The sequence below is a fragment of the Primulina tabacum genome, chromosome 2 (genome assembly GCF_025594145.1).
Source record: "Primulina tabacum isolate GXHZ01 chromosome 2, ASM2559414v2, whole genome shotgun sequence".
Classification (NCBI taxonomy): domain Eukaryota; kingdom Viridiplantae; phylum Streptophyta; class Magnoliopsida; order Lamiales; family Gesneriaceae; genus Primulina; species Primulina tabacum.
The window spans coordinates 54,370,737-54,384,465 of record NC_134551.1 but is presented as its reverse complement, the minus strand read 5'-3'; the positions used below and the strand labels follow the sequence as shown (position 1 = coordinate 54,384,465).

The 13,729-nt window shown below is 37.6% G+C and overlaps 4 protein-coding genes and 1 pseudogene across 5 annotated transcripts; 1 reads left to right on the top strand and 4 right to left on the bottom strand.

Annotated features, from left to right (window-relative positions):
- Window positions 1-205: 205 nt before the first annotated feature.
- On the bottom strand, window positions 206-878 carry LOC142538105 (oleosin H1-like). The gene has a single exon (XM_075643544.1). The coding sequence runs from the start codon at window positions 853-855 to the stop codon at window positions 355-357; it is 501 nt and encodes a 166-aa protein (XP_075499659.1). The 5' UTR covers window positions 856-878; the 3' UTR covers window positions 206-354.
- Window positions 879-1,393: 515 nt separating this feature from the next.
- LOC142538104 (uncharacterized) lies at window positions 1,394-3,070 on the bottom strand. Its single transcript, XM_075643543.1, has 7 exons — window positions 2,924-3,070; window positions 2,813-2,860; window positions 2,698-2,744; window positions 2,083-2,149; window positions 1,936-1,979; window positions 1,761-1,818; window positions 1,394-1,681 (listed from the first exon to the last, which is right to left on the bottom strand). The coding sequence occupies exons 1-7, from the start codon at window positions 2,975-2,977 to the stop codon at window positions 1,625-1,627; spliced, it is 375 nt and encodes a 124-aa protein (XP_075499658.1). The 5' UTR covers window positions 2,978-3,070; the 3' UTR covers window positions 1,394-1,624.
- A 364-nt stretch (window positions 3,071-3,434) lies between these two features.
- Window positions 3,435-7,063, top strand: LOC142538103 (universal stress protein A-like protein; annotated as a pseudogene).
- A 595-nt stretch (window positions 7,064-7,658) lies between these two features.
- Window positions 7,659-10,891, bottom strand: LOC142537100 (PWWP domain-containing protein 3-like). Of its 2 annotated transcripts, none has more exons than XM_075642666.1 (2): window positions 10,710-10,891; window positions 7,659-10,473 (listed from the first exon to the last, which is right to left on the bottom strand). In XM_075642666.1, exon 2 carries the CDS (start codon window positions 10,455-10,457, stop codon window positions 7,836-7,838), a length of 2,622 nt encoding a protein of 873 aa, XP_075498781.1. In that variant the 5' UTR covers window positions 10,458-10,473; window positions 10,710-10,891; the 3' UTR covers window positions 7,659-7,835. The 2 variants fall into 2 exon arrangements, with proteins under 2 accessions (XP_075498781.1, XP_075498782.1); XM_075642667.1 differs by having other exon boundaries at window positions 10,714-10,891.
- A 1,812-nt stretch (window positions 10,892-12,703) lies between these two features.
- Window positions 12,704-13,697, bottom strand: LOC142537889 (uncharacterized). Its single transcript, XM_075643367.1, has 2 exons — window positions 12,966-13,697; window positions 12,704-12,721 (listed from the first exon to the last, which is right to left on the bottom strand). Exons 1-2 carry the CDS (start codon window positions 13,695-13,697, stop codon window positions 12,704-12,706), a joined length of 750 nt encoding a protein of 249 aa, XP_075499482.1.
- Between the last annotated feature and the right edge of the window lie 32 nt (window positions 13,698-13,729).

The window sequence follows — 13,729 nt, the reverse complement described above, 5'->3', positions numbered from 1 at the left end:
TGATTATTTCACGAATTGTTAGGAAGCAAATACACCATTCGCTCGGGCCCAAATGCCTTGGATACCAATTATCGTGAGCGAATGGACAGCACGATCATCCCAGCGTCAGAATTCTATGTGAACAGCCTTGGTTTCAGGTTTTCATTTTAAAATCATTATTTTTCCAAAAGCTATATTTAGTTAAAAGTTGAGCTGACTAAGAAAATTACAGAAAACAAGAAGATTTGATTCGCATTGTATTACGAATATGTTCCACTGGATCACATTCTACACAAAACAACATGAAAACTCACACACGCAAACGTAACTAACACACAAAACCAACTCGTGCATTATTCCTGTCGAAATTCATCTTCAAGTTCTGCCAGCAGTTTCTCGACCTCCTTCCTGAGCCTTACTTTTGATCGTTTCGCCCACTTGCTTAGTCTTCTCTCCCACCTGAATTGTTGCCTCCTGCATCCTCTGCTTCGCATATTCCAGCGGCTCCTTACCAGTGGACTGTCTGAATGAACTCAAAACCCACGAAAGTGACGAAAGACCCGTTAACCCGAAAGCTCCAGACGTCAAAAACGCAGTGGTCGCACCGCCGATGAGGATTACAGCAGGGACCAAAATCGGGCTAAATATCACCAACAGTGGGGTGGCAACAGCTAACCCGATGAGGGTTCCGACTAGTGTGATTCCGGCGAGGCAGAGAAGGGTCCCGGTGACGGGGAGAAGGGTGACAACGGCAATAATTTGGCTGGTGGTGGGGCCTTTCTGGGTGTGGAGGGGTTTTCCGCCCACCTCCTGGCGGTATTGCTGTTGAGGATGGACTTGAAGTTGGTGAGGCTGTGGGCGGTCGCGGTCAGCCATGGGGATGGTGAAGAAAAGAGCTTGAGATAGGTGCTATAAAAAGAGGAAGGTTGAGTGCTACGTGTTGGCTTGCATGTATGACGTTGTGTGCATGAAATACAAGTTGCATGCGGCCGTATTGGTCATGAGAGAGAACATCCAAAATCATTTTGAATTGCAAATGTTTAAATTCAGGGATAACGGGCTACGTGCTGATTAATTTATGCATGTCCCATCTCGATCGAGATCAGCCCAACTTAATTAATATGGTATGATAATCAATGGCCGAATCAGCCACCGCCAGTAATTGGGATTATTAATCCACTGATAAGGGTAAGATAGAAGTCGAATTGCTATTACATAGTTAGGCCATATGAGAATCAGGCCCAACTAGCACAAAATAAAGAAGATCCAATTGTCAAGCCCCATGAAATGTTGGCGAATGTAAATATCGAGCATAGAATTTGTCACAACAGCATGACACGTGTCACGTCATTATCATTAGTTAGACTAAGTTATTAGATACAAAATATGTGTATGTTGGATTTGCATCGATCAATGAATGAAATACGACCTTAAGATTTTCACTTAATTATAATCTTCAACGTACATGGATCGGATCATTTAGAAATTCCCAGTCTTTCAACTTCATTCCCAAGTCTAAAGAAAATGACTAAAATGGCAATGAACACACCCCGACGTATTTCCCTAAATTGGCTTGTCAATATTAAGCAGCCTAGTTCTTAATTTAGCCATTATATCCGACCACCGAGAGTGTATCTTCACCACATCAAGTGGCCTCGGGAAGTTTTTCTACGACAGCAGAAACAATGGCCTTTATAGTTTCCTGCATTAAAATCAACAAATAGGAAACTCGATGGCCTTACTTCTGTTTCATGAATAAAAATTATAGATAAACAGTGTACCATTGAGTGGTCTATAAGCCCAAGAGACAATACTAATGCTTTAGACGATCCTGCGTCGCTGCAGCAAGAGAGAGAGAGAGTCGATAAACAAGGTTAAATAACATAATGTTTGACAAAAAGTTGGCAAGGAAGAGCAGACAAGAATGCAACAAAATGATGGAATTTGCTAGATTACCTTATATGCTGTATTATTCGTCGAGCACATGCAACTAGCATTGGCTGCACATGATCATCTGGTGATCAGTATTTTTTCTTTTTAAATCCCTTAAAACCATAAAGTAATACTTACGCAAGCAGGAAGATATAGTAGTCAAGCAATTACCTCGTTTCGTTTCCCAAATACTACATTAACATTGAAAGTTGGGTCAACTGACAGGCCTTCCTCTTTCCTGACAATCAATACCAAGATCAAATTTTTTTGTAATTGGGCACATCCATAGCGGTTAACATGAGTAATAAACTTATAACCGTGAAGAACACCGCAAAATGCGTGTTGACACCAAAAGTAGATCATAAGACCAAAATTATGCTACTCAAAGAAGGTAAACTCCATGTTCATTAGTAAGAACAAATCAAAGTACACTTTCTTTGTTTCCTTGTAACTAGTAATTTGAAACCATGTAGCGGAGTGCTGACTTAATGTAAAAAAACTCTGGGCCCTATGTCTAAACATCAATTCAAAGTTACGCAAGGAGTCTACGGGAGTGGATGTGGTATGATGTTCACCTATGTACAACATGATTATACCCAAGTGGCTGATAAGCTACTCAAGTGTGATTGCAGAATTTATATTTTCCTTTAAAATTCAAACAATGCAAACTCGATATAAACCACAGAAAGAAAATAATCCAAGATACACCCTCTTTAGATTACAACTTAATAAATCTTGTCACTACAATATAAATTAAGAGCTGAGAATAAAAAAAACACACCACACCTGGCATGTAATATTGTCCCCATGCTTCCAATCTGCGTAGCCAAAACCTGATATAGTTTCGAAAGATTAAAAATGTAGGCAAATTACAAACCCAGAGGGTAGTAAACACACTCACAAGGATGTGATCTCCATAGCCGCTTACGATGATTTCCGTCTCGTTCCCCTGGAATACATACAATAATCAAACTAAAAGTTGAATTTTCGATTAACAGAACAAAACACTTGCCTGTACATCCAGAGAGATGGAGGTATGGCGCACGGGGAATTGCAAATTTTCCATCTCGGAAATCCTTTGCCCTACGACCCAAATTTCCAGAGTTTTATGGGCCTCCGAGTGGGCTTGAAAATGGCGGGCCCACCATACTTCATTTAATATTTAATCCAATCATTAATTAATGGCTTGCTTTGGACAAATTATTGAGCTCACTCGTTAGTCATATACCACTACTTTTTTTTATTTTATTTTTTTGGGATGACAGAGCTTGTAATCATAAATTCTTTGGGTACGAAAGTCAGAATAATGCCAATATATCAAACAATCATGTACTCTACTCTTACGAATCATGTGCTCTACTTATACAAATACTTTACTTATACAAGAATATTATTTTTTATTATAAATATAAATAAAGTTGATCATCTAACATATATATGATACGAGACAGAATGACCCACCGTGTATATAAATATTATGAGCAAAGTCATGAGTGCCGTCAAGTAGAACCAATCCAGCGTCCGACTCATGCAGAAGCTTGCCGAAGGAGGAGCAGTTGCCGAATATGGCGTCGGAGAGCATAGACTCAACTCGGATAATGGTGGCGGTCAACCAGTCGACTCTCAAAGGTTACCCACACTCATCCATAAGCTCTAAAGGAGCATTCGAATGGACTCTCCACAAAATCATTCGTTCCAATACTTCTGGTTTTAAACTCCTCATTCTTCAAGTTCAAGTTCCCGATGAAGATGGTAAATGAACAACTAAAATTGTTCTTCTTTTTTTTTTTCTTTTTAAGATTAGCCGAAGCATTATTGTAAAAATTTGCTTTTTATTCTCGATATTTATGTTTCTGATCTTGTGTTGTTTAGTATGGTCGTTTTAACGTTTGTATCTGTTTTCTTTTTGTTGAGCTAGTTTTTTTTTTTTTTTTGGTGGAGATTCGTGTTATGGCAGTGGAGTTTTATCCCCTTGTAGATGGGAATTGAGTGCTTTTAACGAGAACTTTGGAAATTGATCAGCATGTGAATCATTCTGACACTTGGAGTTTGATTGTTTTTCTGGTATTTTCTATTATAAGAATAAAGAAGGTCGATGACTTACTTCTCATGAATTATCTAACAGAGCCATCAGCCACGACAGGGATAAAATGTCGCATAGAGAAAAAAAAATTTGTTTTACTCTATTAGTGAAATACCAACACAACTTGTAGTTTTATTTGCCAAATAAAGATTAGCTGTTTTGGTATAAAGACTTCTATTGTTTTGTTGTGATTGCTTTAGATAGATAAAGTATGTGATGTTGTTTACAGCACTTTTTGTTTCCTTTATTGGGTGCAGTTTATTGTTTCTTGGATGCAGCTAAAGGGGAATTGTTGGAAGAATAAATGTTTACAATTCTTTTATCTGATATAAATTTCATAATTTATTCACGAGTTCTGGACTCGAGCGCAAACAAATTATTACAGTTCGATCATGTAGTCCAGCTTTTTTTAGAAAATATATTTCAATTGAAGTAAGAGTATAGGTATTTAAAGGATTGAAGATGATGCTCTTGGGATAATTGTTTCAGTCATCTTACATGATTATGCATAAACAGGTAAATTATGTAAGCGAAAATTACGGCTAAGTGCAGTTTGCTTAAGACATATTTATACCCTTCCGGCATGTGTTTTGAGGTTCTAAACGGACGTCTGTTTTCAATTATACAACGGGCAGACCTGCAGAGATGTTGCATTAATCACTACACAGGCGAACGAAGTAGTACCTGAACTTTATTAGTGGAAAATGTAGGAACAGAAGCGCAGCTAGCAGGAGCAGAATGTAGGAAGGTAAAAGAAAGTGGATTTTTCTGTGTGTATTTTGGCCTTGACATATCTCCTATTTATACATGCTAATAGCAGCCATACAAAAGGCCATAGGTTGTCATCAAGATGTAGCTGAAGCACCAAAGGTTGCCATCAATAGGGCAGCTGAAGCACCAACAGCTAGGCAAAATGAGCACCAACAGTCAGGCCATGTGAAAGATCTCAAGGGCATGTGAAATGTCTCTTCCGAGAAAAAAAATTGCAAAAGGTGGCATAGACTACTAGCTAGGTGATTTTTTCCTTGATCGACCCCACATTCGACGCACTCAGGTCGCGCTCATATGCTTGCACACAGTCAAGCATTTTCCAATTCAAATCGAGCCCATGATTTGCACCTCCTGCACCGGCGTGTGTGAGAGAGAGCCTCTTGACCAATCATTCTTATAATTCCGTAAAGTGTAACACAATATAAACTCATCTACAAATCCACTTTCCCAAATTTCCATTGACTCACATTAAAAGCCCAAAATCCTTACAACCCAATATATATCATATATATTTAATCCAACAAATTATTCTCACTTGAAGCTAATGGGGCATGTAATACGCCAAAACAGCCAACTAACTTAGATATAAGAGGTAATGTTAGCTTGGGAAGTTACGATTATATTTATCTGTTGTGGTTTTATTGGAATTCATTCACTGATACTTAAGATCATGAGAACCTCGTGATCTTTGTTGTAAACCTGTCAATAACGAATATAAGAGATTCAGCCATGTCCTCTTTGTGAGCTTGCTATCCTGCCATATTGAAGGTTTATGGGGTTTCATGATGTGGAATTGAAACAGTGAGACAGCATATTGTGTTGCTGTAATATGTATCTCTCGTGTCAACGTCAGAGTGTTAATATGGTGGTGGATATTAAAAGCATGAATAATGAATAATGGTTAATTTTCCATGCTAATCTTCGAAAAACAGGTGCAGGATGTTATTCTCTTCTGGGCTTGATTCCCTTGTGAATATGTAATGTGACACCCATTTACTTTTTTAATCTGGCTGAAGTATATGCTTAATGGAATGTCTTTCACTCACACCATTAAAGTCCAAGGAGTACATACTTTTTCTTATACTCATCGATCCTATTTATTTTTTTATCGCTTCTGCTATCACTGTCCAATTTCGATGCATGATGCTTTATCTCTAAGTGGATTGTGGCAAAACGCTTAAAGTTCCCTTCATGGTCAGGTTTCGATGGTGTGGATAGTATATATGCCTCTCCTGAAGATTTCAAAAGTTTGAGGCAGAGGGACAAAAATAATGGACTTCAACTCCTGCTAATTACTACGTGAAACAATGCCATGAGATTGGGGTATATCGACTGCATTGTGGCTCTTTCAATTTCCCCCATTCATCTTTATTTTCTTGCATGTATATGAATAAGTCATTCACACGCATGAAGGGCTATCTTTGCCCTTAGAAATTAATCTGGCTAGTCAATAATAGAGGCCTGCATTCATTTCTTTATCCAAGTTTGACTTATTTCACCAATTAGGTTCCACGAGTTACTTTTGTATCTGATTTAGAAACTACTTCAAAGCTATTTTTAAGTGACCTTCGACTGAGTGCAAATACATTTGTAGGTTGCTTGTGAAGCATGGGTTAAGACAGGTGATGCCAAGGACCTCATCTGCCATGAGGTGAAAATGGCGCCAGCCAGATTTGCTAGTGGTTGGGAACAGGGGTCTCGGTCCTTTTCAGAAGTATGTATATTCAATTATTTTTTTTGCTGTATAGCAGCCTGTCTTCTTTGGTTTAGACAGTATGTATATTCAGTTGATTTTTTTGCTGTATAGCAGCCTGTCTCCTTTTGGTTTAGACCGTCTTTTTTAAAAATATAATTTCCATAGGTCCGAACATATCCATTCATTGTCATGACTTTGAAACCTCTTAAGCATCAGACTTGTCATATGTTATAATTTTGATTAAAAAAAATTTGAATTTCACCAACTTGATAGGGTTTTTGTGGGAACTATGAGTGAATTTGTCACGAAACATGCCGATTGCCCTGTCATTTGAATTAAGCGTAGTGCAGATCAGGCTCCTCAAGATCCTGCCGAGGATTGATTCTACGACATTAATCTGTACTGAGTTACCAGTTCGTTTGCAAGAGTTGGTGCTGCCTCGTATTGTAGAAAATCCCAAGTGAAAACTCTCAGTTGTATTGAGCGCGAGTTGTGCTAATGGGCTTTTTTTTTTTGCTTTTGTAAATATACGCATAAATATTCTTTGTTGGTTTTTATGTCATTTGTAAAGATGGTACGGCAGTTTTTTAGCATTTGAAATAAGTTGGCTGTTAATATTGATCGTATGGTACAATTTCTCATTGCATTTAATCGGCAAAAAATTGTGGATGGGCTTTCACAATGCGTTTGATAATCATTCTTTACTTGTCTTGGGTGGATAATTTATTTTCGATTTTAGTCAAGATTGTTCTGAGTTGGTATTTATTAGTATTCGATTTTAGTCAAGATTGTTCTGAGTTGGTATTTATTAGTAGAGCAGATCTCTTGTGATTTTTTTTCAATTTTAGTCAAGATTGTTCTGAGTTGATATTTATTAGTAGAATAGGTCTTTTGTGAGACGGTCTCACGAATCTTGATCTGTAAGACGGATCAACACTATCGATATTTACAATAAAAAATAATAATCTTAGCATAAAAAATAATATTTTTTCATAGATAACCCAAAATAAAAAATTTGTCTCACAAAATACGATATATGAGACCGTTTCGTACAAGTTTTTGCTTTATTAGTATTTTAAAACAACTACATTTGTGATTCAATTGATTCATTGGACCGAAAAAATATAACCTAAAAAACCGAATCGAAATTAAAAAAAAAAACGGTTTGGATATCATATTAGACATTTGTAAAATCAAAAACAGAAAATCATATTATAAAACCGTTTGACTATTGTATTATAAAACCGATCTGAACTGTCCAACGAAAACCCCTGGTTGCTACTACACAACACACACTATCATCGCAATTTCTCCTCTACCCAATGTCTACATCGACAATCAAGAACACCCAAGATGAACAGACGCCCAAATTCTTCAAAATTTGGTTCCCTCAGCCATGATTCTTACCTTCTCACTAGCTGTTTCAACCATCTCCACGAGGCGTTTCATCTCATCTTTCAAGCTAGACTTCTCCTCTAGGGAGAATTTAAGATGATAGTTTTCGAGAATTGCAGTCATTATCTCAAACTTTTGCTTGATGAGACTGACTTCTGTCATCAACTCGTCCGGTGGCTGGGAAGAGTCGAGCTCTTTGGATATCTGTTCGTGGGAAGATGAAACTCTTCCCTGAGATCCATGAGACCTCAGCCAAGTTGAGGAACACTGCAGTCTGTAATTAACGTTTTTACCGAAGGGACTCTGGCTTAAAGATGATTTGAAGGCTGCTTCTGCATCAGAATCTTTTACGTAAACAATCTGAAACGAGTGAGAATCTTTGGATATGTTTGTTTCCTTTTTATTCAGGAAACCATACTTGCTAAATATCTTTAAAATATCTTTCTTTGAAGGTAACGAATACTCGGGGCTGAATGTCAAAATAAGCCTCGTCGCATCAATTTCCTCTACATTCAACGGTCTGGTTTTTCCGCCAAAAGTCTCATCAGCTTTCTTGGACATGGACTTACCTGAAGTTTCTTCAGTCTTCATTGTCAAGGCTTCGCTAGGTTTCAGGCCAGATGACTTGGTTTTTTTCTGGGTGGGGTCGTCTCCAACATTTCTCCATTGAGCGGGAGATGATTCTTTCATTTTCCCTTTCTTGCAATTTTGATATATATTGTAGTTTGATCCTTCTATATAAGTTGAGCTTCTGAGTGCAGAAACAAAGCCCCTGACAATATCAAGGGAACCTCCATCGCTAACTTGATGAGGAAAAAGAGCAGTAAACTTGATCTCGGATAATATTACATCGATAGGGGAGTTAACATCAGACATAGAACACATCAACTTATCATTCTCTGTGCAGTTGCTAGGGGAGTTAACATCAGATATAGTAGACATCAACTTATCATTCTTGGTACAGTGACTCATATTATCGAACATGTCATGCCTTTCCAAATGTTTGTCAGGCTGTTCTTTCTCGAATGCCTCATCAACCATCTTGGGTAAAGGCGGAGATTCAAAAAGGTTTTCTGCAGCTTTCATGATACGTTCTCTCACCCGAGGAGCTATCTTGGTAATTTTATCGGATTCAAATTCTGCCTCCCTCTTTGAGCTAGTATTAACAGCCCTCCGCGCAATATTCGTATAAGGTGGAGATAAGAACCTGCTCTTCTTTCTTTCCCTTGGTGTGGTAATCCATTCTGATTCCTCTTTAGCTTCACCCAAAGTAGCTTTTATTTTCTTTCGTTTCCTTGACGAAGAACCTTTATTTACATTATCCACATCTTTAACATTACTCTTTTCTGCATTTACAACCTCTTCACTGGTCACTTTACTGGACACAGAAACCTGAACCTTTTTCCTCCCACTCGTTTTCCCTATAGAAGAATCCATTTGGCCGCCGCCTTCTCCTAGTACATCAATGCTCTTTTTCCGCTTTTTGGAAGACCTGGATTTGCCCAAATTGACTGCCTCGTGAACTGTAACTTTTTCTTGACTTCTCGGCTTCACATATGGGTCTTCTCCCATAAGCGCCGCAACACTTTTCTGCTTCCTTCTACGATAAATCTCATAATCAGAATGGGGGCCCTTTATAGGGACTTCATACCGATCAGTGATATCATTCATGACCTCAGCCACATTCTCATCCTCATCCTCGTCCTTGTCCTCGTCCTCCAGACCTTCAATACTAAAGGCCCTGTGATATCGAGACAACGGATAACCACATTTAAACCGGTAAAAGGCAGAAATCCAGCTTGTCAAGACTGCAAGCTCAAAAGAACTAGCAAAAGAAATGCCCTCCGCAAAGTTCCTCAATTTTGCAAACAACTTAATGGGTTCATATTCACCAAGAAAAAGAGGATGAAAATTAAACTCTGGCATAAGAACTCCAGTCTTCACTCCAAAATTGGACACCATGGGCCTAGCGAGGCCAACTTTTATCTCCTCCAGTGTACATTTACAACTCATCTCCGACTCCACAAGCCTACAAATCTCATTCAAGGCCATCTTTACAGCATTCAAAAAGCTCTTAGAACCACCACTCTTTGACATCTCCTCAAAATTCTCCAGAAAAGGTATCAGCTGTGATGGTGTGCACCAAGAACAAGAACCATCCCCAAAAAATGCCACCAAAAGACAACCCTCCTGGCTATGTTTCTCTGCAAATTCTGATGCATCTTTGGGATCATGAACCTGTCCTGGCCACCATGGATGGCTCCTAATTTTGCCCCAAACAAAATCCCCCACTCGGAAACCATCCTCCAGCTTGTCATCAATCACATCTCCTATCGAATATTTTTTCCCACTTTCTTTCAGTTGCTTACTATCATCAGTACTCTTTCCACCAAAAATACCATTAGAAGGACCATTAACGGAAACACTAGTAACACCATTAGATATACTGTTCAAATTCTTCAAAGTAGCAGACGCCGACCCATAAACTTTCTCTACATCAGAAGCCCTAACCCGGCTGTCAGAACCCGAGCCTGCCACTAGGGTTTCAGATTCCTTAGCAAGGAATTGGGTCGCCGCGACAACATCTTCCAGAGTTGCCATTTGCACAGGAAGCGAGCTGCAAAAAAGTTAATTCAATCCCCATATATCCGCAAAAATTTTGGTTTACATCAAAAGCAAAATCAAGCAGTTTTTATTCACAGAGAATTACTTGACGGTTTATCCCTAAATACCCAAGAAAGACAGTAACATACAAGAAGCGGTGCAAATAACGAAATTAAAATAAATAAAGTTGAAAATACATCAAGAATCAGCATGAAATAAATACAGAGAGAGGGTTAAACGACGAATTACCAACCGAATACGTAAAAATTTTAAGCCATTTCATGCGGAAGCGTCTTCTTAAAGAAAATAGGGTTTAAAGGTAAGACTGCGAGAAGAATAATCCGACAGCTCAATGGCCAGTAGGGATTTGTTTGGTTTGGAGGGGAGGGAATAGTACAAAACGTAGGCTTGGATAGACGGATTCCGAGATTAATTGTCAAATACTACATTAAAAAACTAATTTAATTTCAAATAAAAAATTTCTATTTTCATGTTACTTGCAATTTCTACAAGAAATTCTGACCAACAAAAAAGGAGGCACGCAATTAATGGAAATGAATGCTAAATATTTAAGTGGGGCTTGCTTTTTTAGGCGCGCGGAGTAGCGTCTTTCAAATTCTTCAGGCTCTGGTTTTTCTTTTTCTTTTTTTTTTAACCAAAAAAAAAAAACAAAATCTTTTATTTAAGATTAACAGCAGTGACCTTCCAAAAGATTTGGTCGTTTTCAAATATGGAATGCGTGAGAAATTACACGGGTATGAAGTTTCTAAAGCAGGACAGGGATTAAAACGTTTACCTTCATCAAATGATGTCAACACATTTGCGTTCACAAATTTCACTCCTTCTGACTGGTAAAAGTAAAGTCTTCATGGTGATTGGCGATTTTCGGGGTAAATAAACGTGCCACTGCAGAAATCAAGTAGTCCAAAAAGATTAGGACAGGAAGACTTGTATTGGATCACAATTTTTGTTGTACTGAAAAACACCTCATTGTGCCAACAAATTTACCGCAAATATAAATTATAAAAAAAATCATGAAAATTACTTATTACAACGTGCTTCTAGAATACCATGATCACTTTAAAACTGCTTATCACCAGAGATGTAACGCATTCCATTCTTATGTAGCCTCCGTCAATAACAACAGTATCTCCTCTGTCACAAGAATGCATTACGCAACGAGTCTATCGACATAAGCCAAATCTCGTAAATAACACACATTACCAGCATCGAATCCACACACACAAACTCTTCGAACTTCAAAGCATATAAAATATTCCATAACTCTAATTTTCATGTACCTTAACCAAGTATATCCACGAAGTACTGGTTTTTAAAAAGCCAAAACCTTTCATGATAAGTTGTGCCATTTTTACCTAATCCATTCCTAAATTTGAATGTGCCAATTAGAAGGGGCACAACTTTTTAGATGGTAATTAAAATTTGAAAAGATATTCGTTTTGATAGTGACATCAAGTCATAAGTTCGAAGAGAGACTTTTGTGGAAAAAGTTGTGTCATGTTTTGAAATAAAACATTTTTTCACATCTTGAAAGAAAAATGGAAGAAGAAACTTCAGACACAGAGAGTACATGCTATCAGTCACGAGCATTGAACCATCTTAGAGACGACTTAATTTAGTGATGTGGTATTCCTACTCTCCCCGGACTCTGAAAGTACCAAAATACAAATATGCAAGACCAAGCACCAAAACTGAATTCTGCCATAAAATCATGATGTTCGAATGCCAAATAGGAGAAAGGCCTTTTAATTTCCTTTTGATTTTAATCAAAAAATTCATCCGCATAAGATGTTACATAGTACCTAAGTTGGATAAAAGCTCATTTTCAATACCCGAGCACCTGTCGAAACAATTAGATATTTGTAACTTATGGTTTATCCGGTTGCAGTTAGCAATGTCTTTACGCCTCACATCAGCAGACTTAACTCGAGTTCCAAGTATCAATTCAATACCCACTGAGAAGTATAAATTATAGATATAACTTGGAAAGCTAACACGACCTCTTATTAGAAAACAACAATTGAGTATACTAGCTCTGACTTTTTTATGTTAATCTCCACAACTCAAGAAATTTCAAAAGCATTTGAAGTACCACAAACTTAAAATCCTGTCTATAGAAATCAATTATTGGATTTGATCAAACCAAAATCAAGTTTTGAACGACTCCCTGCAAAATAACTTTCTGAGAAAAAACTTCAATATCCAGTTATTATACCTAAGCATCAAACCTGATTGTGTATCTACAAATAACCACCCATATAACCAAATAAAATTCCGCAGTTAATCAACGCACATGTGTGGAAAAATTACGGAACCAATTTTTGAGCTGCAGGCAGGGACGGATCCAGGAATAAAAGTTGGGGGGGGGCTTGAAGTCAATATGATAAGTTATATATTATTAAAAAAAAATTTACATTATATCGTTCAACGAAGTTGTGCCCTACGAGATTTTAAAACATAAAATTCATCGATAATAGAATTTACATCAATATGTTTAGCTAAATCTCGTTCAATATAGAGTGTCAAACAATCGGCAAGAAAGTCATCCTCCATTTTATTGCGAAGTGCCGTCTTCACATGCTTCATTGCTGAAAAAGCCCGCTCAGTAGTGGCAGTAGACACAGGTAATGTCAAAACAAGATGAATCAATCTAGTCAACATAACATAAACACTTGACCGTCCACTCTCGGTCAATTGCTGACACAACTCAACAAGTGTAGAAACCTTTAAATTCTGCATCACATCAAGTTTATAATGTATCAATTCATACTCCAAAGCAACAATTTCTTGATCTGTGAAATCTCCAGGATAAAACTTCTTCGCAAGCTTGCAAATATCATCACTGTTAAATGAGTCAAATGAATTTTTAGGATCTAAAGCTGTACTAAGATAAAGAAGTTCCACCGATGACTCATTGAACCGAGTATTTAACTCCATCAAAATGAAATCTATTGCTGCATTAAAAACATCAAAGTGGTAATGATGTTCTATTGTAGTTTGCCGACAGGAACGTCCAATCTTATATAGACAATCAAGGTCAGGTACATCAATTTCATTTCTTGAGCAAAAAACTTTAACTTCCTGAAGAAATTCATTCCACCCACATTCTCTAAATTCTTGAAGGCAAGTTTTGGTAGTAGTGACAAATGTGATAGCAGTCAAAATGTCTTGAGATTTTCTTTGAAGAATTTGACAAAGAGTATCTGTTGTTCTCATAATTTTATGCATTAAGTGCAAAATAAACACAA

Coding starts and splice junctions, on each gene's coding strand:
- LOC142538105 (XM_075643544.1), bottom strand. CDS start 855: ATGGCTGACCGCGACCGCCCACAGCCTCACCAACTTCAAGTCCATCCT.
- LOC142538104 (XM_075643543.1), bottom strand. CDS start 2,977: ATGGAAAATTTGCAATTCCCCGTGCGCCATACCTCCATCTCTCTGGAT. Junction 2,861..2,923: donor CCATCTCTCTGGATGTACAG/GCAAGTGTTTTG, acceptor TATGTATTCCAG/GGGAACGAGACGGAAATCAT. Junction 2,745..2,812: donor GCTATGGAGATCACATCCTT/GTGAGTGTGTTT, acceptor AAACTATATCAG/GTTTTGGCTACGCAGATTGG.
- LOC142537100 (XM_075642666.1), bottom strand. CDS start 10,457: ATGGCAACTCTGGAAGATGTTGTCGCGGCGACCCAATTCCTTGCTAAG.
- LOC142537889 (XM_075643367.1), bottom strand. CDS start 13,697: ATGAGAACAACAGATACTCTTTGTCAAATTCTTCAAAGAAAATCTCAA.